The following is a 22,436-nucleotide window of genomic DNA, read 5'->3' as shown; positions in this document are numbered from 1 at the left end:
TAAACTGTTGCCCTGAAATACGACAGGGCTCCAAAGTGAGAGAGCGCCATGTGCATTTGAGGCCTAAATTAGGGATTTGCATAGGGGTGGACATAGGGGTATTCTACGCCAGTGATTCCCAAACAGGGTGCCTCCAGCTGTTGCAAAACTCCCAGCAATGGCTGTCCGGCAATACTGGGAGTTGCTGTTTTTCAACAGCTGGAGGCTCTGCTTTGGAAACAGTGGTGTACCGGACGTTCTTATTTGGGGGGGAGGGGGGGGTACTGTGTAGGGCATGTGTATATGTAGTGTTTTTAACTTTTTATTTTGTGGTAGTGTAGTGTTTTTAGGGTACAGTCACACGGGCGGGGGATTACAGCGAGTTTCCCAGCGCAAAATTTGCTGCATCTCATACTGAAACCCACTGTAAAACCCTCGCCCATGTGAATGTACCCTGTACATTCACAGGGGGGGGGGGGGGGGGGTGCACCAGCTGTTGCAAAACCACAACTCCCAGCATGCATGGTCTGTTAGTGCATGCTGGGAGTTATAGTTTTGCAACAGCTGGAGGCACACAGGTTAGGAAACACTGAGTTAGAAACAGACAATGTTTCCCAACCAGTGTGTCTCCAGTTGTTGCAAAACTACAACTCCCAGCATGCCCAGACAGCTGAAGGTCATGCTGGGAGTTGTAGTTCGGCAACATCTGAAGGGCCAGATGTTGCTGAACTAAAACTCCCAGCATGCCTGGACAGTCAGTGCATGCTAGGAGTTGTAGTTTTCAGACTCCTAGAAGCAGCAGTGAAGATCTTCACTGCTGCCTCTGAGGACCATATACTTACCTGCCGGTCTCGTCGCTGCTCGTCCACGTGGCCGGTCCCGCGCTGCTCCTCGGTCCCGCCGCTGCTCCAGATGAGGCCGCCAGTCCCCCACTATGCCGCAGGTCCCCCGTTCTGCCCAACTTCCAGGGGCGGGCAGTGCGGGGGATCTGAACTTTCACCCCAGGTCACTGTGATTGGTCCACAGGGACCAATCACATTGATCGGTGACCAGGACCATCAATGGATGGTCCTGGGGGGTGAAGCAGAAGTTGTCCCCTGCTGGAAACAGCGGGACTTCTGCTGGTTAACCCGTGCGATGCTGCGCATCGCCGGGTTAACTGAATGTCATTTATAAACGTTGGGATGCGCGAACGCACTGTACAACCCAGCGTTTATATATGACATTCTGCGGGAAGGGGTTAAAGGGGTACTCCGGTGCTTAGACATCTTATCCCCTATCCAAAGGATAGAGGATAAGATGCCTGACCGCGGGAGTCCCACCGCTGGGGACCCCCGGGATCATGCACGCGGCACCCCGTTTGTAATCAGTCCCCGAAGCGTGTTCGCTCCGGGTCTGATTACGGGCGGGCAACATGTGACGTCACGCCTCTGCCCCCGTGTGACATCACGCTCCGCCCCTCAATGCAAGCCTATGGGAGGGGGCGTGACAGCTAGGCTTGCATTGAGCGGCGGAGCGGAAAGTCACACGGGGGCGCAGGCACGACGTCACACGCCGCCCGCCCTGTGATCGCCCGTAATCAGACCAGGAGCGAACACGCTTCGGGGACTGATTACAAACGGGGTGCCGCGTGCATGATCACGGGGGTCCCCAGCGGTGGGACTCCTGGGGTCAGGCATCTTATCCCCTATCCTTTGGATAGGTGATAAGATGTCTAAGCACAGGAGTACCCCTTTAATGTGTAAAGTGACGGTGGTCAGAATTGCGAAAAAGGGCTCAGTCCTTAAGGGGTTAAAGGCCAAACCAGGAGTGTAAACAACACAGAAAAATGTGCATATCTTTCCATTAGTTTGTGTGTGTATTGAAGTTACAGTAAGAACTGTGGGATTTTTGTGAAGTGTATCACGTTAACAGGATTTGTAAAGTCACCACAGTGACCGATAAAGGTGACGTGCAGAGGTGTCCCCGTCCTGTGCCTCAGGTGACCCGTTTTTATAGCACAAGGCAGGAGTCTCCCCTGGTCAGTGTATTAGATTTATTAGCAGTGAGCCATTTTCGCAGTTGATGGATAGGGAGCCATTTTGGCGGTGGCGGGAGGAGAGTTCCCTCACTCACACAGGGGGCCGGGGAGGATTGGTGTCACCGGTGGGGGCCGACGTCCATATGTGTTTATGTAACGTGTGCTAGTTCTTCTCAGCCACACTACGGTGCTCCCCTCCCCTCCTTGTGGAGCGCTGGGTTTTGGCAGGAGATCAAAGTGCTCCCCCCTGTGGCAGCAGTGACCCAGAAATGAGTTGGATTCAGTGAGTCCTTCCTCCATAACAAGTAAATAACGTCAGTGGCGGAGTGCATGTGTGACTGAGGGAGAGGAGCCGCGGTCTGCTCCCCCTGGCACAGGAGCCGCTGGGCTGGACCTTCTCCGCACATCACCCACAGGAGAGCAGCGTGGGGGGGACACGGAGCCGCACTTCAGACAAGGTGGCGCACGACTCCCCGGGCAGGTACAGTCACCGGGCGGGGGTGTGGGGGAGTGTTCTCACTGTGCGGCACCGGAGCCGGGGTGGATAGGGGGAGGTTGTGTAGAGCCCGAGCGAGCCGAGCGCTGCTGCCAAGGTCGCTGCTTAGTGGAAAAAAATAATCGAGTACGTCATTAACATGGCGCCAAAACGCTCATGTAAGAGAGGCTGGCTGATGGCGCTATCCCGTCACCGAGTGCGGGCGCGGGGGGTGTGGAGGATGCTGGGACCAAGTTTCGGGGGGTTGGGCAGAGTTGTAGTAGGACATACCCGCAGACCTGTGCAGGGCCGCCGAGTGACCTGCTGAGGTAAAGTAGTAAACAGAAGGGCGGGAGGAGCGCGGGCTGCGGGAAGGTCGCCCCCTCGGGATCGTGACGGTTATCTGCTTGGCGGGCGCGCTGGGTACACGTGCTGTGGAACGTTAGGCTACGGTTAATTATTTGCGGGGCCGGGTATTCTGGGAGTTGTAGTTTCACAGGCTACATAACACAGAGCGCCCCCCCGATTCCCGGTTGGAGGGGCGTGGCGGGGCAGGTGCATGAGCTGCAGCGGCTCCCGTCCCTGGCAAACGGACCGTGAAGGGGTTAACGACTCTTTGGTGGCCGGCGCGCGCGTCGTGTAACGGATTGCATGCGCAGCTCGGAGCAGGCCGTGTCAGTTGGCAGGTTTGAATTGCGTACCGCGCTGTCATTGGGGACAACGTCCAGGTCTGGGGCCACAAACACGTGGCTGCTGTAACTTATGTACGTGCGTCATGTGTCCCTGGAGGTGAGGGGCACGGCGGCCGCCATAACACCGAGGAGAGGGGCCAATCTGGTTACTATGGGCAGTGGCGCACCTAGTAAACCTGCAGCTCGTGCTGACAGCTACTCGGCCTGTCACTCACATCCTTGTATGTTCTATATGGCACTCATCTGCCTAGTAAAAAAATGTAGCATAACGCATTGTGGGAATAGATGCACAGTTGCATACTTCTGCCATTGACTTTAACTGTAAAAATGAGTATCGATTAAGCTATATCAATCAATATCCTGTCAAAGTATATACAAACACTTGACCAACATAGGGGTTGTACAACATTTTGTTTTCTTAAAGAAGTCTCATGCCTGCTCAGTAAAGAAAAACGTCTCCCCCTATCAGGGATAAATTTGAGATCGATGGGGGTCCGAGCGCTGTGGCCCCCATGATCGTCTGTACAGAGCCCTGGCTCTCCCACAGAGTGGCGTGTCACGACCCCCCACCCCCTGCAAATATCTCTATGGGAGAGCCAAAGATAGAGGTATATGGAGGGGGTATGGCGGCCCCTGCTTCGGATAGGGGATACATTTTCTTCCATGATACTTCTCCTTCAACCAAACAAATGGAGTTATTAATGGAGGGTTATTAAAGAGTACCTGCCCCATCATAAGCCACCCCCTGCCTTTTATTTTTATTATTTTATTAGTTTTCTACCTTGATATTGCTCTGGATTTTCTGCTCATCTGTCAGATTCAGACTGGGAAGGGGCATTACCCAGCAGGCGTGACATCTTCTGAAGCCATACAGGGGAGAACTAACTCCCTCACTCTGCTACACACAGCCCAGATCAGTTCAGTGTGTGAGATGAGCTGTGATTGGTTAAGGCTGCACCCCACCTCCTGCTTCAGCATTTCTTGATTTTGGACTTCTGCCAGGCCAGCAGGAGTCCAAAGTCTGTGCAAAAGATGGGGGGGAAATGTGCTCTGGACAAGTAGGGAGACACCTAGTGGCAGCTATTTTAAACACAAATAAAACATAGAAAACTTTTTTTAAACAAAGTACATTAGAAAGATGTTTTATTTACCATAACATGTGCAATAGCAAAAAATATTTTCAACGAGTGCCCATTTAAAGGGAAACTGACATCAGCGTCACTCACATTATTAACCTGGTACAACTTAAAATGAATGTGCTGCCTAAAATCTAATTACTGATAACAGCCAGATTCTGAAACCTATTCATTTTCTAATCAGGTTCCTAAATTATAGGGCAGGCATATTTAATGAAGGAGGTGTGGCCACACTCTGTACTTCCTGCTGACTCAGCACAGCCAAGACTATATAAGATTCTCTTTAAAGGAGTACTCCAGTGCAGCATAACTTATCACCTATCCAAAGGATAGGGGATAAGTTATAGATCGCGGGAGGGTTTCGAGCGCTGGGGCCCCGCGGGATCTCCTGGACGGGGCTACGGCAGTTTTATCCCCAGCAGAAAGCCGCGGCAGACACGCCCCCTCCATGTATCTCTATGGGGTACATGGAGGAGGCGTGTCAGCCGCCGCATCATGCGGGGACGGAACCCCCCCCTTTCCAGCATACTGCCGCAGCCCCGTCCAGGAGATCCCGGGGGCCCCAGCGCTCGGACCCCCCCCCGTGATCTATGACTTATCCCCTAGGGGATAAGTTATATTGCACTACAGATGTCCTTTAACAACATTTAGAGATATACTTTACTGCAAGCTCATTGGAAATGGGCAACAATGAACAGGACCTGTCCCATTCACATAAATTGGAAACGTCACTGGGCATTCTTGTGATTTTAGTGCCATATTTAGTTTTGCCATGGAATGGGTTAGATGACTCAGCACGTCCGTCAAACTTTTTTTTTTTTGCAGTTTGACGGCGGTCATTTTGACCAGTCATAACAGGCAATAATGGGTCTCGATGAACCTTATAGTCAGTGGGGTCCGTTGGGCGCTGTTATTTTCAGAGAGAATAATGGAAGAAAAAGACTGCAAGTACAGTATTCCACAATTCGCGATCTGAAAATAACGGGCTTCACACAGTGGGAGACAACCCGCAATGTGAATGTAGCCTTAGAGAAAGATCATCTTTAACAGTATTACGAGAGATGCTTATGGACATAGGAAACAATGGACAGCACCTGTTCCATTCATAGGATTTGGAAACATTACTGGCCATGCTCTTTGACCTTTGGAAAGATCATTCCACATGGAGGGAGATTACAAACATAACAGAAATTCAGCTTTGTTATAGGCCTAGTGGCCAAAATAAAATCCGCAAAATTTCTGAATTGTTTTAAAATATAGATAGAGAATAAAAGCCCACAATATTTAAAGGGGTAGTCCAGTGGCGAAAAACGTATCCCCTATCCTAAGCATAGGGGATAAGTTTCAGATCGCGGGGGCGTCCGACCGCTGGGGCCCCGGCTCGCTGGCCAGATAGCGCGTGTTGACCACCGCACAAAGCCCTCTCAATACATCGCTATGGCTGAGGCGGAGATTGCTGCTTCGTGCGGTGGTCAACACGCCCCCTTCCTGCGGGCTGCCGGGGTCCCATACAGGAGATCGCTGGGGGCCCCAGCGGTGGGACCTCCCGCGATCTGAAACTTATCCCTTATCCTTAGGATAGGGGATACGTTTTTCACCACTGGACTACCCCTTTAATAGAAAACCTTTACTTTTAATATGTAGGTGACCCTGATTCTGCTTGTCTTTACTGAGATCTGCCTATAAAGGGAATCACTGATGTGCACTAGTACTGCTAATCCACATGTTTCTGGAAAATGCCTTCTTCATAAATATAAATTTCCCTGCCAATAAGCATGTAGGCCCTAAAACTAGGTATTCTCAAATGGGCACATGCACAGTTACTTTCCAGGCTGGCCTTGCTGGAGATTTCAATGCACGTAGGACCTACTTGCCTATGTCAGGGAAATTAATCTATATGAAGCGGGTGTTTTCCAGGAACAATCGGGCTGGGCATACCAGTGCAATTCGGGGATAGGGAACTTAAAGGGGTACTCCACTGGAAAACATTTTCTTTTAAATCAACTGGTGCCAGAAAGTTAAGCAGATTTGTAAATGACTTCTATTAAAAAAAAATCTTAACCCTTCCAGTACTTATCAGCTGCTGTTATGATCCACATATGTTCTTTTCTTTTTGAATTTCCTTTCTGCCTTACCAAAGTTCTCTTTGCTGTCTATTTTAGGAACTGTCCAGAAAAGTAACAAATCCCCATAGAAAAACCCTACCCTGCTCCAGACAGTTCCTAAAATGGACAGAGGTGTCAGCAGAGAGCACTGTGGTCAGGCAAAAAGAAAAGAACTTCCTGTGGATCATAACAGCACCTGATAAGTGCTGGAAGGATTAAGATTTTTTAATAGAAGTCATTTAGAAATCTGTTTAACTTTCTGGCACCAGTTGATTTAAAAGAAAATGTTTTCCAGTGGAGTACCCCTTTAACCACCACTGGTTAACTTCTACTGCTACGGGCAGACATACTGCTGCTCCCTGTGCTAGGCCATGACCATCCACGATGTGTGTGAGTATTCTGTGCATACGCGCAGCGACTCGCACATCGCAGTGTGTCTGCTCGTAGGACAGAGGTAATAGAAACATATTACCCAGTATTGTAACTTGGCATTCTGGGCTGAAAGGCAGAAGGAAAACAAAATCCTTAAATGTCCCCTTTAATAAGCCTGGTGCATCTTCAAGATCTATGAGCAAGAGTAGAATTCTGACATAAGTTATGACGCTCCATTTGCTTTTTGCAAAAGCGGTGTAGGTGGCCCAAAAAGGGGAAAAGTTGCGAATTTTTCCACAAAATGTGGCTTGCACAAAAATGTTCAACTTGTATGTCTGGCATGCATAGTTTACTTGTGGAATTATTATTTTTTTTCAAATCAACTGGTGCCAGAAAGTTATACAGATTTGTAAATGATAAAGGATAAGGATAAGTTGTCTTTTGCTGCAGATTTCCTCTAATCCTTCCAGTACCTATCAGCTGCTGTATGCTCCAGCGTGAGTTGTGTAGTTCTTTTTAGTCTGACCACAATGCTCTCTGCTGACAGCTGTCTGTATCAGGAACTGTCCAGAACAGGAGAGGTTAACTATGGGGATTTGCTTGTACTATGGACAGAGCTGTCAGCAGAGCACTGTGGTCAGACTAAAAAGAACTCCAGAAACAAATACTTCCTCTGTAGTATACAGTAGCTAAGTACTGGAAGGATTAAGATTTTTAAATAGAAGTAATTTACAAATCTGTTTAACTTTCTGGCATCAGTTGATTTGAAAAAAATTGTTTTCCACTGGAGTACCCCTTTATGGTACGTTCCCACCTGGTATATTTTGCTGTGTATTTGCTGCTGCGTATTTTCCTAGCCATTGACTTCAATGGGAAATAAAATATGCAGCAGGCGCAAAATACGCCAGGTAGGGTACGTTCCCACCTGGCGTATTTTGCTGCTGCTGCATATTTTATTTCCCATATTAAGGTGTTATCCAGGAATAGAAAAACAGAGCAAATTTATTTAAAAAAAGAGCACCACCCCAGTCCTCAGATTGTGTGGGGTATTACAACTTGGCTTCAGTCACTTAAAAAAAAAATAGAGCTACAATAACACACACAACCTGAGAATGGGTGTGGTGCTGTTTTTGGTAGAAATCACCTCTGTTTTTCTAATGCTAGATTACCCCTTTAATATATTCCCACCATAGTTCTAATGTAGCCCATAAGGGGGTTGTGAAAGTGTTTTTAGGCTTTTATAGTGTGTATGGGAGATATTCCTTGAAAAATAGTAATGATTTATACCTGTGACATATGTCATTGACTCCAGTTTATAAAAAAATAAATAAATGTGCATGCTGTGTACTTTTTGGGGGTATTTCTCTGTATTCTATAATGTTGTTAACAATATTGTTCAGTATGGCTCCACCTGTAACCCCCAGTTATGAAGGACTCTCCAGAAACACTTAGGTATGTCTGATATTAGCAGCTATATTTAGATGCTGTGGCTCCTTTGACACTAAAGCCCCTGATCTTTCTTTCTATGTATTGGATATGTTTATTTTGAGTTAGCTGTATATGCAATGATGACGTCTCTGTCCAGCACGTGTCTTGTATACAATCTTGGAGCAGCGTGCATTGTGCAGAGTCAGGAGATATGTGCTTTCCAGAACTGTCTAGATAAGTGGGTGGGGAGTCTTCCTAGCGTTTCCTGCTACAGACTTGACGCCAGAGAGATGTCAGCACACCTCCCTCCATGCATAAGGAGGGAGCACCTGGTGAGATCAGCTGTGAGAACACTCCCATTGATGGTTTTTTCTGGCTTTAGAGGAGGGATCAGCTGATTCCATGTAAACATAGTAACAATGCTGAGTGCACAAGCTTTGGCAGCAGACCAGCGTGTTTCACTTTACAGTACCCTATGGTAACTAATAGGTATGTTACAGAAATAGTTTGCAAGCTGTTTGTTTTGTAATTGTCTTGTACAGAAGGGCAAATGCAGTCTACTCCACCGTTCTTTGAGTGGTGTCAGGCTCTTGCATTGCAGTATTGTTTGTGTTCTCTAAGCTGTGACCCTACAGCTGTTGCAAAACTACACCTCCCATCCTGCCTGGACTTCAACATGCTATTAAGGCATACATCAAGTTGTAGTTTTGCAACAGCTGAAGAGCCACAACCATGGTAAAAGGGTATGTTGAGACTTACAGAATTAGTACTTTTTTAGGCCCCCCCCCCCCCATTGTGCCAAGTACACAGAAAATCAAGGAATATTTGAGTCTTTTAAATACTCTCAAATAGCCTGCCCCAAATGGACATGTTCATTGTGACTTTGCACTTAGTATTTCTCATAATTTTTCTCCATTTACAGTTAGTAGTGAACATTGTGTGAAGCTACCATGACCTAGCAGTAGCTGCATTATAAGGGTGCGTTCACACGCTATTTGTTTTTGCGGGTTTCCGCTGTGTATTTGAAAGGGGCTGGGCTCTTCTCGGCTGTCCACAGCAGATTTTCCACATAGGAATTCACACTGCGGAAAATCTGCCACAAGCACCATTTGAAGTCAGTAGGAACTGCGGCGGATTTCCTCATCGTAAATTCCGCCGCAGAAAATCTGCTACGGACAGCCGAGAAGAGCCTGCCCACTTTCAAATACGCAGCAGAAAACCTGCAAAAACAAATGGTGTGTGAATGCACCCTAAGGATGCATTCACATGTGCGTATTGAAGTCAATGGGTTGCAAAATCTGCAGCAGAAAATCTGCAGCAGATCTGCAGCAAAAATACACCCATGTGAACGCACCCTAAGGGTACGTTCACACGGGCGGATTTTTTTGTGGGTTTTCCGCTGCGTATTTGAAAGGGGGCGGGCTCTTCTCGGCTGTCTGCAGCAAATTTTCCGTGGCGGAATTTACGCTGCGGAAAATCCGCCGCAGTCCCTTCTGACTTCAATGGGGCTTGCGGGAGGTTTTCCACAGCGTAAATTCCGGCTTGCGGCAGGTTTTCCACAGCGTAAATTCCATAGACCCTGCCCCCTTTCAAATACGCAGCGGAAAATCTGCAAAAAAATTTGCCCGTGTGAACGTATCCCTTAAGATACATATTTGTCATTCCACAGGAAATGCTAATGGACCCTTTAGACCAGGAGCAAGGCACTGATTGTATGCTGCAGCCTTCTCTAATAGTGGAGATCGCAGGTTTCTTGAATATACCCTTTGGCTTAAGTCAGACAGTGGAATTTCCTGTAAAAACACAAATTTGCCACTTCTGCCAAAGCACAGAATTCTGCTGAAATTCAAAGCCCCATTGACTTCAATGGGATTCCCCTGTGGAAGTCCGCAAAATTAAAGACTGGCCTTTAAATTTTGCAGAATTCAGAATTTCTGTGGCAGAAATTTAGCTGTGCGAGTGGGACAGCAGAATCCCATTAAAGTCCACAGGCTGTAAATTTTGGTGGAATTTCCTCCTTTTCCCTTTTTATAAAAATTGTAAAAATCGAAATTTAATGTGTAATATTCCGCACAGTGAACAGCATAATCTTAAAAAAAAAAAAAAAATAACCAAATGCCAAGAATGCAAATTTTTGGTCATCTCTTATATCAGAAAAATATTGTGATAAAAAAATCCCATCCACCCCCGTATATGGAAAAATAAAAAAGTTATAGGAATTGGGAGAGGGCAATTTTAACTATAATGATTTTAACCTGTTAAGGACACAGGGCATACAGGTACGCCCTTGCGGCAGGGGCTCTAAGGACACAGTGCATACCTGTATGCCATGGTCCCGTTACCAGGGTTTGAAGGTTGCACACAAGCTGAGGATGCTTCAGACTCAGTAGGTCCTGACTGCTATCAGCAGCCGAGACCCAGAGTTAATGCTAGGCACCGCCGATAAGGCCGATGCCCAGCATAACCCTTTAGATGCCGCATAACCGCACGGTCGATGGAGTACACACAAAAAATACGAAGTAAAAAAAAAAAAAGTAAAAAATTGTGCATTTTTGGTCCCTTTATATACCATAAAATAATAAAAAGCGATCAAAGAGTCCCATCAAAACTAAAAAGGTACAGATAAAAACTACAGACCATGGCGCAAAACATGAGCCCTCATATAGCCCCGTATGTGGAAAACCATATGGACCTACAGAATAAAGATTAGGTGTCATTTTTACCAAAAAGTGCACTGTGTAGAAGCGGAAGTCCCCAAAGTTACAAACTGGTGGGCTTTTTTTATTTATTTTTTTATTTCGTCTCACAAAATTTTTTTTTGTTTCACGGCAGATTGTAATAAATTGATAAATGTGATGTCATTACGTAGTACAAATGGTGACGCAAAAAACAAGCCTTTATATGGGTCTGTAGGTGCAGTAATCTAGTCCTGAAAAACGTATCCCCTATCCTATTTATCTATAGCATACAGTGGGGATCAAAAGTTTGGACACCCCCAGGTAAAAATTTTTATAAATGTGCATAAAGAAGCCAAGGAAATATGGGAAAAATCTCCAAAAGGCATCAAATTACAGATTAGACATATGTTAACAAAAGTTTGATTTTATTTCCATCATTTACACTTTCAAAATAACAGAAAACAAAAAATGGCATCTGCAAAAATTTGGGCACCTTGCAGAACTTATAGCATGCACTGCCCCCTTTGCAAAGCTCAGACCTGCCAGTGTCATGGATTGTTCTCAATCATCATCTGGGAAGACCAGGTGATGTCAATCTCAAAGGTTTTAGATTTAGACTCATCTGACCTTGCCCCAACAATCAGCAAAATGGGTTTCTCTAAGCAGTTGTCTAGAAATCTGAAACTGAAAATAGTTGACGCTCACAAAGCTGGAGAAGGCTATGAGAAGATAGCAAAATGTTTTCAGATGTCAATATCCTCTGTTCGAAATGTAATTAAGAAATGGCAGTCATCAGGAACAGTGGAAGTTAAAGGAAGATCTGGAAGACCAAGAAAAGTATCAGACAGAACAGCTTGCAGGATTGTGAGAAAAACAATTCAAAACTCACGTTTGATTGCACAATCCCTCCAGAAAGGTTGTGCTACACTATTCCACTATAAAGAGATACTTGTACAAATATGGTCTTCATGGAAGAGTCATCAGAAGAAAACCTCTTCTATGTCCTCACCACAAAAATGAGCGTTTGAACTTTGCAAATGAACATATACAAGCCTGGTGCCTTTTGGAAACAAGTTCTGTGGAATTGAACTTTTTGGCTGGGATGAGCAAAGGGGAACAGAATTTAATGAAAAGAACCTCTGTCCAACTGTTAAGGATGGGTGTGGATCAATCATGCTTTGGGGTTGTAGTGCAGCCAGTGGCACAGGGAACATCTCACGGGTAGAAGGAAAAATGGATTCAATAAAATTTCAGCAAGTTTTGGATGCTAACTTGATGCCATCTGTGAAAAAGCTGAAGTTAAAGGGGTATTCCAGGGAAAAACTTTTTTATATATATCAACTGGCTCCAGAAAGTTAAACAGATTTTTAAATTACTTCTATAAAAAAATCTTAATCCTTTTAGTACTTATGAGCTTCTGAAGTTAAGGTTGTTCTTTTCTAAGTGCTCTCTGATGACACCGGTCTCGGGAAACGCCCAGTTTAGAAGAGCTTTGCTATGGGGATTTTCTTCTAAACTGGGCGTCTCCTGAGACAGGTGTTATCAGAGAGGATTTAGACAAAAAAAAAAACAACCTTAACTTCAGAAGCTCATAAGTACTGAAAAGATTGAGATTTTTTAAATCTGTTTAACTTTCTGGAGCCAGTTGATATATAAAAAATTTTTTCCCCTGGATAACCCCTTTTTAAAGAGAGGATGGCTTCTACAAATGGATAATGATCCTAAACACACCTCGAAATCCACGGGGATTACATCAAGAGGCGTAAACTGAAGGTTTTGCCATGGCCTGCACAATCTCCTGACCTCAACATAGTTGAAAATCTATGGATAGACCTTAAAAGAGCAGTGCGTGACAGACAGTCCAGAAATCTCAAAGAACTGGAAGACTTTTGTAAGGAAGAATGGGCAAAGATACCTCAAACAAGAATTGAAGGACTACTGGCTGGCTACAAAGAGTTTACAAGCTGTGATACTTGCCAAAGGGGGCAGTAAAAGATATTAAAGGAAATCTGTCATCAGAATCACCCGCACTAAACCAGGCTTACCTGGTTAAAAATGGTTCAGCGGTTCTTCAGATATCTTTATCTTTAGTTTTCTGTTATTCCCTGGCTTTGGACTCAGTGGGAGGTCTTATATGCTCGGACTTGGCTATACGTCATTCTAGCTGGGCGGAGCGGCCGCCCAGCTCATGAATATTCATGAACTTATCATCGTAGTCTAACTCATGTTTCTAGGTCACGTGGGGAGGGCCGTGCATGCGCCGCGTTCCGTACACCCGGAAGTGGCGTTCTCCCCCACGGCTTAACTCGAGCTGCGGCCCGTCTTCTTACTTGTATTGGACCGCAGCTCGAGTTAAGCCGGGGGGAGAACGCCGCTTCCGGGTGTACGGAACGCGGCGCATGCGCAGCCCTCCCCACGTGACCTAGAAAAAGGAGTTAGACTACGATGATAAGTTCATGAACATTCATGAGCCGGGCAGCCGCTCCGCCCAGCTAGAATGACATATAGCAGAGTCCGAGCTGATAAGACCTCCCACTGAGTCCCAAGCCAGGGAATAACAGAAAACTAAAAATAAAGATATCTGAAGAACCGCTGAACCATTTTTAACCAGGTGAGAAGCGTTTTAATCAGGATCACCCGCACTACAAGCCTGTGTAACAGGTTTAGTGTGGGTGATTCTGATGACAGATTTCCTTTAACTCTGCAGGGTGCCCAAACATTTGCAGACGCCATTTTTTTTTCTGTTATTTTGAAAGTGTAAATCATGGAAATAAAATCTAACTTTTGTTGACATATAATATGAATATCTAATCTGTAATTTGATGCCTTTTGGAGATTTTTCCTTCTTTCCTTGGCTTCTTTATGCACATTAATACACATTTTTACCTGGGGTGGCTAAACTTGTGATCCCCACTGTATACATTTTTATAATATACTGTACCCCCTTAATAAAATGTTGTAACTTTGTTAAATTAACATCCTAAAAATGTTTGCCACCAGGGGTCCTCTTTCTGGTCCTGCCTGCTGTCCTGCCTGCAAATTGTCTCTTGCAGCAGCCTGGCAGAGTAAAAAGTCAATAAATACAGGTGGGACCTCAGCTCAGCATAGTGTAAAGAGCTGAATATTTCAGCTCCCTTTCCCTTTGAGCTGAGCCAGACTGTAAAGTCATTATTCCTTCAGGGCGTTGTGCTAAATATTTCTGCGTGCTTTGCAAGATGCTGGGCAGAGCTGACACACTGTAGGGTTCAGTGCTGAGGGTGTTGTGTGTTCCAAGCCAATCACAGCCCATCTCACGCTGAGCTGCTCTTGGCTGTGTGTAATAGAGTGAGGGTGGAAGTTCTCCCCAGAAGGGCTTCAGATGATGTCATGCCTGCCAGGAAATTCCCCTTACCAGTCTGTGGAGCTAAGTGAGAATGAGCAGAAGATACAGAACAATATCAAGGTAGAAAACAAAAAAAAAATAATAATAATAATGGCAGGGGGTGGTTTACCATGATAGGGGGATTGAACTAGGAGCCCTGAAAAATGTATCAATCATATGACATACTGTTTTTAATTCCTTTATTCTTGTTTTTGAGGAGTAAACTATAAGCTACAAGATGACATGCCTTAGGTTTGTGCTTCAGCTAAATCAACAAAGGCTTAATAAAGCAGTGAGCTGTTTGTGAGCATTTTTTCCGCATTGGTGTAATTTGAGAATTGGCAGTAGTGACGGTGATTTAAGAGAGTGACAGATCCTCTTTGATCAGCATCTTTAGCCGATCTGTGGGACCTGAGGGATTGTATGAAGATAGGATAGCAGATGGTTTATGCTTCTCACAGGCAGATTCACTCTGTCAATTACTCACTTAATTGAGGTTCGGTGGGCACTGACATTGATGCATCATATCCACTGCTCTTACCATAGTATAGAAATGCCCATGAAAACAGAATACCATAATAATAAATTAATAATCCTTGCACAATGTTTATTTCTATATGACCAAAACCAGGAATGGATCCTACATGGAGAAAGTGTAAAGGAAAGATTTTGTGTTTTTGTTAGTTTTTTTTTTTCTTCTTGTGGAAACGTGTAAATTGCATCAAAACTGCACTGTGTAAACATTGCCTTTATTATGTTACTAGTTTGGGATGTGTAAATAGTGCTGCCAGAAATGAAAATCATTCAGTTTTTATTTTACTTGCTTCTCTTACTGTTCAGGCTAGGAAACCACAGAATGCTGTGGTATGGAAACATGCCTGGATCCTCTGCTGTGTAAATGACTTTGTGTTAACTCTGCAGTAAATGCTTACTGAACATAGGTTGTGTTATATTTGGATAAGGCTATGTTCACATCACTCCTGATTAGGCTGGGTTCACACCACGTTTTCTTAAATACGGTTCCCGTATACAGTTTGGAGGAGGGGAGCGGGGCTTAATCGCGGCGCCAGGAACTCAGCCGTATTCGGGAACCGTATTTAATGCAAGTCTATGAGCCGACCCGAGTGAACCGCATCCTCCGGTCGGCTTCGTTTTCGGCCGTATGCGGTTTCCCGACCGCAGGCAAAAACGTGGTCGACCACGTTTTTGCCTGCGGTCGGGAAACCGCATACGGCCGAAAACGAAGCTGACCGGAGGCTGCGGTTCACTCCGGTCGGCTCATAGACTTACATTAAATACGGTTCCCGAATACGGCTGAGTGCGGGCGCCGCGATTAAGCCCCGCCCCCCTCCTCCAAACCGTATACGGGAACCGTTTTTAAGAAAACGTGGTGTGAACCCAGCCTTACTGTGTTCGCCCTCTTGACTCAATGTATGTCAAAACCGTGTCCTTTTAGCTCACATCAGTCACTATTACCTACTGTCTGAATTTACTGGGCATCTCCAAATGTGTAACCACCTTTTGTACATTTACTATACTCTCTGAACTGTACGTTCCTGTTGATGTGAAGCAGCTCTGTCACTAAGACTTTGGGGGAGATTCAACAAAACCTGTATAGAGAAAAAGTTGACGAGTTGCCCATAGCAACCAATCAGATTGCTTCTTTCATTTTCAAAGAGGCCTATTAAAAATAAAATAATTCATCTGATTGGTTGCTATGGGAAACTGGTCAACTTTTTCTCTACACAGGTTTTGATGAATCTCCCCCTTTATTCCTGCCAATACATCTTTTTAGTCCAGCAAGTGTGTAGTGGGAGCTTGGCTGTCTTAGAGTATGTTCACACTGAGGAATTGGTGCGGCATTGAAGAGGAATAATCTTTTTTGCTATTATCTTCCTTGTGCATAATTTTCGCATTAAACTCATTTCATCAGTAGAAAAAAAATCCCATTGACTTCAATTCCGCCTGAAGAATGAACATGTTCTACTTTCAGGCGGAACAGAATTCAGCGTCTGAATTCTTCTAGCAGAAATTCCTCAGTGTAAACAGGGCAGCGGAAAGTCAATGGAACTTTCATTGTTGGATGACTTGGAGCGGAATTACTCAAATTCCTCTCCAATTTCATCAGTGGGAACATACCCTACCTAATGAAACCAAGTTCCTGCACTAATGGTCAGAATTGGAGAAACCTTTTTATCCTGGTCTTTTTACTCCTTTAAATGCCATGGTTATTGCAGCATGGTGGTGGTCTGAATTAGTTTGAGTGAGGGGCTCCTTCTGTTGCCCCATTGTCTGCCCACGAGTAGTAGTAGTAGTACACTCTATTTTTAAGCACATCTAAGTCTTTTGTGAGCACATCCAAGGTGTTTCCATTACAAAGTTATTTTACTATGGAAAAACACATAATTGATATTGCTGCATTTGTACTTACATTGTGACTTAGTCTATAAAATGATTATTCCCACATGGGGAATATTGTACAGAAAAACTGAATTAGAGAAATACTACAAACTTAATAAAAGAAACTCCATACCTAGAGAATGGTACATTTTGGAAAATCTGTAAGTGATTAAGTGATCCAATGACATACACCTCAAGTGAGAAAAAGAGCAGAAACCGGCTGCAGTGTTCTTACACCAAAAATAACATATGGGGTGGGGGGGGCACTAGCTTGGCACTAGCCTGAAAAGTAATTGAGTGTATTACTGCGTATGCAATTACTACTTCAGGTGAGGTCCTAATTGGGGGTGGGACTTCCCCTAAATTGAAGCTCCGCCCATTGGTATTTTTGCTCAGAATTTTTCTGGTGGTATTACATACAGATGTGCTTCCTGGTACAGCAGGAAATTCTGTACATTTTTACAACAGAATTGCACCAATTCATACTACAAGTGGGAATGTGTATTTCTTGTCTTATGGGAAACCATATTTCTTTTCAGACACCAGTCTGAACTATGAGGTAGGAAATTCTCCTCTCACTAAATATATTGTCAATATAGTGTATTATATGTGGGTTATTCATTTACCTTTGTCTGTGTTATCAGCTATTTACTGTGTATAATGAGTGATTCTTACTGCTGTATACTGGAGTCTTGAATATACAGACCAGAAATCTGTGGTAAATCATGACCATGATGATGGTGTCCATCCCTTAAAAATGATATATTATATATAACATACTCTTTATTTTATTCCGGAGAAGAGGAGGATGGCACCAGGAAAGGGCCATGCTATATTTAACTCCCTCACAAGCTTTAAGTATGAGGATAGTAGACTAAAGAAGGTGATAGAAAATACCTCATCAGAAGGGTCCAGTATCCCACACAATGCAAACGGGTATACGGTCAACCCGAATATCAGCATAGGGCCCACTGTGACTATGGGATAGCAGCCTGTGAGGCAGATGCTGCATCTCTAATAATGTGAATGCACCCTGTGGGGCAGACCGCATACCTCTATGAGACAGACCCTGCACCTCCTATAATGGGACTGCAATCTGAGACAGAGCCTTTTCAGGTTCTATGGTGGAAATTTATCAAAACCTGTGTAGAGGAAGAGTCGTGTAGTTGGCTATAGCAACCAATCAGATTGCCGCTTTCATTTATAGAAAGGCCTTCAAAAAATTAAAAGAAGCAATCTGGTTGCTATGGGCAACTGCACCACTCTTCTTCAGCACAGGTTTTGATAAATCCCCCCCCCCTCCCCTACATATCTATGTAGACCAGAAGCGTTTAAGGGAAATGGTGCCACGACAGTGTCCCAGTGGTGACACCCCCCTATTCCCTATCCCTTTAACCCCTTAAGGACTTAGGGTTTGTTTTCCACCTACAGAACTATATGAGGGCATGTTTTTTGCACCACCAATTTTACTTTGCAATGAAATCAATCATTTCAACACAATCTACGGCAAAATCCCCCCAAAAAAAATTGCGGGGCGAAATTGAAAAAAACACGCCATTTTGTAACTTTTGGGGGCTTCCGCTTCTGCGCAGTGCACTTTTCGGTAAAAATTACACTTTTTATTCTGTAGATCCATATGATTAAAATGATACCCAACTTATATAACATGGTCCTAAATGTTGGCACCCCTGAAATTTTTCAAGAAAATGATGTATTTCTCAAAGAAAAGGATTGCAATGACACCTTTTGCTATACACGTTTATCCCCTTTGTGTGTATTGATACTAATGTGGTGCTCCTTTAAACTCACCTGGGGCAAGTAATAGGTGTGGGCAATATTAAAATCGCACCTGAAAGCAGCAGATAAAAAGGAGAGAAGTTCACTTAGTCTTTGCATTGTATGTCTGTTAGCCACACTAAGCATGGACAACAGAAAGAGAAGAGAACTGTCTGAGGACATGAGAACTAAAATTGTGGAAAAATATCAACAATCTCAAAGTTACAAGTCCATCTCCAGAGATCTAGATTTGCCTTTGTCCATAGTGTGCAAGATTATAGAGAAGTTTGCAACTCATGGCACTGTAGCTAATCTCTCTGGGCGTGGACGGAAGAGAAAAATTGATGAAAGGTGTCAACGCAGGATAGTCTGGATGGTGGATAAGCAGCCCTAAAAAAAGTTCAAAAGATATTCAAGCTGTTCTGCAGGCTCAGGACATTTAAATGAAATTAAATGCTATGGCTGAGATCCAGGAGGACCCCACTGCTGACACATAAAAAAGCAAGACTACATTTTGCAAAAATTAATTTGAGTAAGCGGAAATCCTTCTGGGAAAACATCTTGTGGACAGATGAGACCAAGATAGAACTTTTTGGTAAAGCACATAATTCAACTGTTTACCAAAAACAGAATGAGGCATACAAAGAAAAGAACACCTACAGTACCTACAGTGAGATATGGTGGAGGTTCAGTTAGTGCTGGGCAGTATACTGGTTCATACCAAATACCTAAACTTTTTTCCTGCATGATATGAATTTTTCCCATACCGCAGTTTGCAAAGGGAGAGTGGTCCAACATTCTGGCTGAGAGGTGTAAGAAGCTTATTGATGGTTATAGGAGGCGACTGATTTCAGTAATTTTTTCCAAAGGGTGTGCAACCAAATATAGAGTTAAGGGTGCCAATAATTTTGGCCAGCCCATTTCTGGAGTTTGGTGTGACATTATGTCCAATTTTTTTTTTTTTTTTTTTTTCCTCCCTTTTTTTGGTTTAGTTCCAATACACACAAAGGGATTAAACATGTGCATAGCAAAACATGTTACTGCAATTCTTTTCTGAGAGAAATACTTCGCTTTCCTGAAAAAATTCGGGGGTGCCAGCATTTACGGCCATGACTGTAGGTTTGATTTTGTTTTACTTCTTTTAAAAAATTATACCTTTTTTGTACAAAAATTAACTTTTTTTATTTTTCAGTATGTTTTTAAGTATCGCAAAGCATTTTTTTCTCTGTGATCTCTAGTTTTTAATCGGCACCTTTTTTTTTTATGGGACTTTTTGATCACTTTTTATACATTGTTTTTAGTGTGTAAAGAATGACCAAAAATACACAATTCTGGACATTTCATTTTTTTTTAATTTATACGCCATTGTCTATGCAGTTTAATTGACGTTTTATTTCTATAGTTTGGTCATTTATGCATGTGGTGATACCACATGTTTTTTAATTTTTTTTTTAATAAAAATGTTTGCAATTAAATTAACATACAATTTAAACAGTCCCATGAGGACCTTCCCCACCCACACCCAAATCACAGTCAGACCATAAGACAGGATATGTAAATGACCAGAAGGAGTGGTTCATATTCAGGCAATCATATACCTCTATATAAGTACGAAAGTGGGGAGTATCCCCACATAGAACATAAACAAAGTAATACCACATCACAGACATGACCTATCCATTCACACACACAACAGAACAGTTCCTGGGAGCTCACCAGTTATCTACAATCCCACCCTAAGGTTGGGAAGTCCCACGAACTGGAAGATCAGCAGAGACAGCTAACAACATCCACAGCACCTAAACCTTATCAAAATTTTTTTGGCATTTCCAACTTACGTACAAGTCATGATATAGGGGAACATATTTGTTCACTAAGGCTATCCACTGGAACAGAGGAGGGGAGGACACGTCTTTCCAAGCCATCACTATGACCTTGCGTGCACAAAACAAGAGAAAACAGATCAATATGCGCCTATAAGAGCCCGACACTAAACCATTGATAACCTCCCAACACACTTCCAGCATAAAAAAAAGGGGAATTCTAGATGGTCCAACAAGAACGTTATCACTTCTCTCCAAAAGGGCATCATACAAGAGCAAGTTCAAACCGCATGCAAACATTTACCTCTCTTCTTCCCACACCTAAAACAAATATCCGACCAAGAGACCCCCATGCGATGGAGTCTAACAGGAGTATAATACAAATGGAAGATAATCCTGGATTGAATGAGCATATCTTGGGCACTAACTATCGTAGAATAATGTGTCTCAACTACCTCCTTCCACATGTCTACAGAAAGACTAGGAACATCCTCAACCCACTTCAGCTGTGCAAGAGCAAACTGGTCCGGACCCACTGATTGTGATAAAGCATAACTCAGTGAGAGGCCTGGCCAAGTATGTGGTCCCCAGGAGCAACTACAAATCATTAAACACAGGGGTAACTTATGAGGAGGGGACATACCTGTACAATGTATGTCAGTGTCTCATAGGAACCCATGAGAGCCCCTGCCAAAGCTGTGAAGACATTAGAGAGATCCAGGTCAATCCACCAGGCCGTGTACACCAGCTGGGAAGCTAGAAAATTTTGATGCATGTTAGGAGCCGCTAGTCTTAAAAGCGCCCCCCACCCCCCCCCCCCCCCCCTGCTGCCTTGGCATAAACCCAGTCTGATCAGGGTGAACCACTGAAGAAATGACCCCTTTAAGCCTGTTTGCCAGTACCTTTTGCCAACATTTTTGTATAAAAGTTGAGAAGGAAATTGGGACGATAAGAGTCCGGCAAAGTCGGATCCTTTCCAGGCTTGGGAAGTACTACAATAAGGGCCTCTCTGAGTCAGGCAAAGCCCCATACTCCAAGGCCTTTGCATGCAGGTTACGCAAGATAGGAATCAATTTCTCTTCATTCACCCTGTACCAGTCCCCAACCAACCCATCCATTCCCGGAGTCTTCCCTGAGCGCAAATTCTTTGATTAACCTTGACACCTCCTCAGCCATTATTGTGGCCTCAAGGCCAGAAGACTGAAGCAGGGTCAATGAGGTAAGTGGGAGCTCCTTCAGGAAAGACAGGATAGTCTCAGTGGCTCCCCGGAGGAGGAGGAGTACAGAGAACTATAGGAGTAAAATACCATATTAATTACTGTTGGGTCAGAGCAAAGGGTCCCATCTGGAGTATGTATACAGGGTATAGAAGCTACAGGATGGCTCTCCCCTGACAAGTAAGCCAGCAGTTTACCATTCTTATCCCCAAATTTAAATATGGCCACCTCCCTTGCCGCCAGTTTCAAATGTACCCGCTCCTTCTGTATAATCAAAAGGGACCTTTTGTGCCTTAGCCCACTTTCTTTTGGCCTCCGGAATAGGATCCCTCACAACTGCTGCCTCAAGTACTCCTATCTTCGATTTTAGTGCCTGTTCCCGGGCTCCCAATGCCGCCCTTCCAGCCGCTACCCCCACCGTGAATGCTCCCCGAACTGTCGCTTTGTAAGCATCCCACTGGATCAGAACATCTGGATGGGAGACTTCCTCCGCCTGAAGCCACCCAGGATGCCTTCTCCACAGGCAGGAAGAGGGACGGGGACCTAAGGACAAAGTAACAATTAAGGCAGAATTATCTGAGATCCATCTACTAGTATTACACACTTCACTCACCGCTGGCAATAGGTCAGCTGAAGCAAAGGTGAGGTCAATACGAGAAAAGAACTTGTGCACCGATAAATAAAAGGAGAAAACAGAATAATTCGGATACTTCCACCTCCAGAGATCGGTAAGGCCCAGCCCCAGATGCCAAGAAGCCAATGCAGACGAGCTATGGTCTGCAGCACTGGTGCGATCGAGCCGGGGATCTGGAACAACAATAAAATCACCTATAAAGAGAATCGGGTCAGTAGGGAAGGAAGTCAGTTTATTTGTAAGCGATTCCAACAAGGCCACATGAAATGAGGCACATACAGAGAGACCAAAGTGAAGCAGAAGGAAGATAATGCACAATGTAAGATCACATACCTACTGA

The 22,436-nt window shown here is 44.3% G+C and overlaps 1 protein-coding gene across 8 annotated transcripts in view; it reads left to right on the top strand.

The window, feature by feature from the left end:
• Window positions 1-1,976: 1,976 nt before the first annotated feature.
• JADE1 (jade family PHD finger 1) overlaps window positions 1,977-22,436 on the top strand; it is a 147,973-nt gene continuing 127,513 nt past the window's right edge. Inside the window, exon 1 of one of the 8 annotated variants that reach the window (XM_056563460.1) lies at window positions 1,977-1,999. Coding sequence is in view for 2 of the 8 variants with exons in the window: in XM_056563466.1 (XP_056419441.1) it covers window positions 3,237-3,263 (27 nt within the window). In the remaining 6 variants the exon portion in view is untranslated. Of the gene's footprint in view, window positions 2,804-2,934; window positions 3,161-3,185; window positions 3,388-22,436 lie in introns of those variants that run through there. The other 7 variants (XM_056563424.1, XM_056563420.1, XM_056563441.1 and 4 more) reach the window with 7 other exon arrangements.

The sequence above is a fragment of the Hyla sarda genome, chromosome 1 (genome assembly GCF_029499605.1).
Source record: "Hyla sarda isolate aHylSar1 chromosome 1, aHylSar1.hap1, whole genome shotgun sequence".
NCBI classification, from domain to species: domain Eukaryota; kingdom Metazoa; phylum Chordata; class Amphibia; order Anura; family Hylidae; genus Hyla; species Hyla sarda.
Note: the sequence above shows the minus strand (reverse complement) of the source record. Positions and strands in the feature narration are given on the sequence as shown.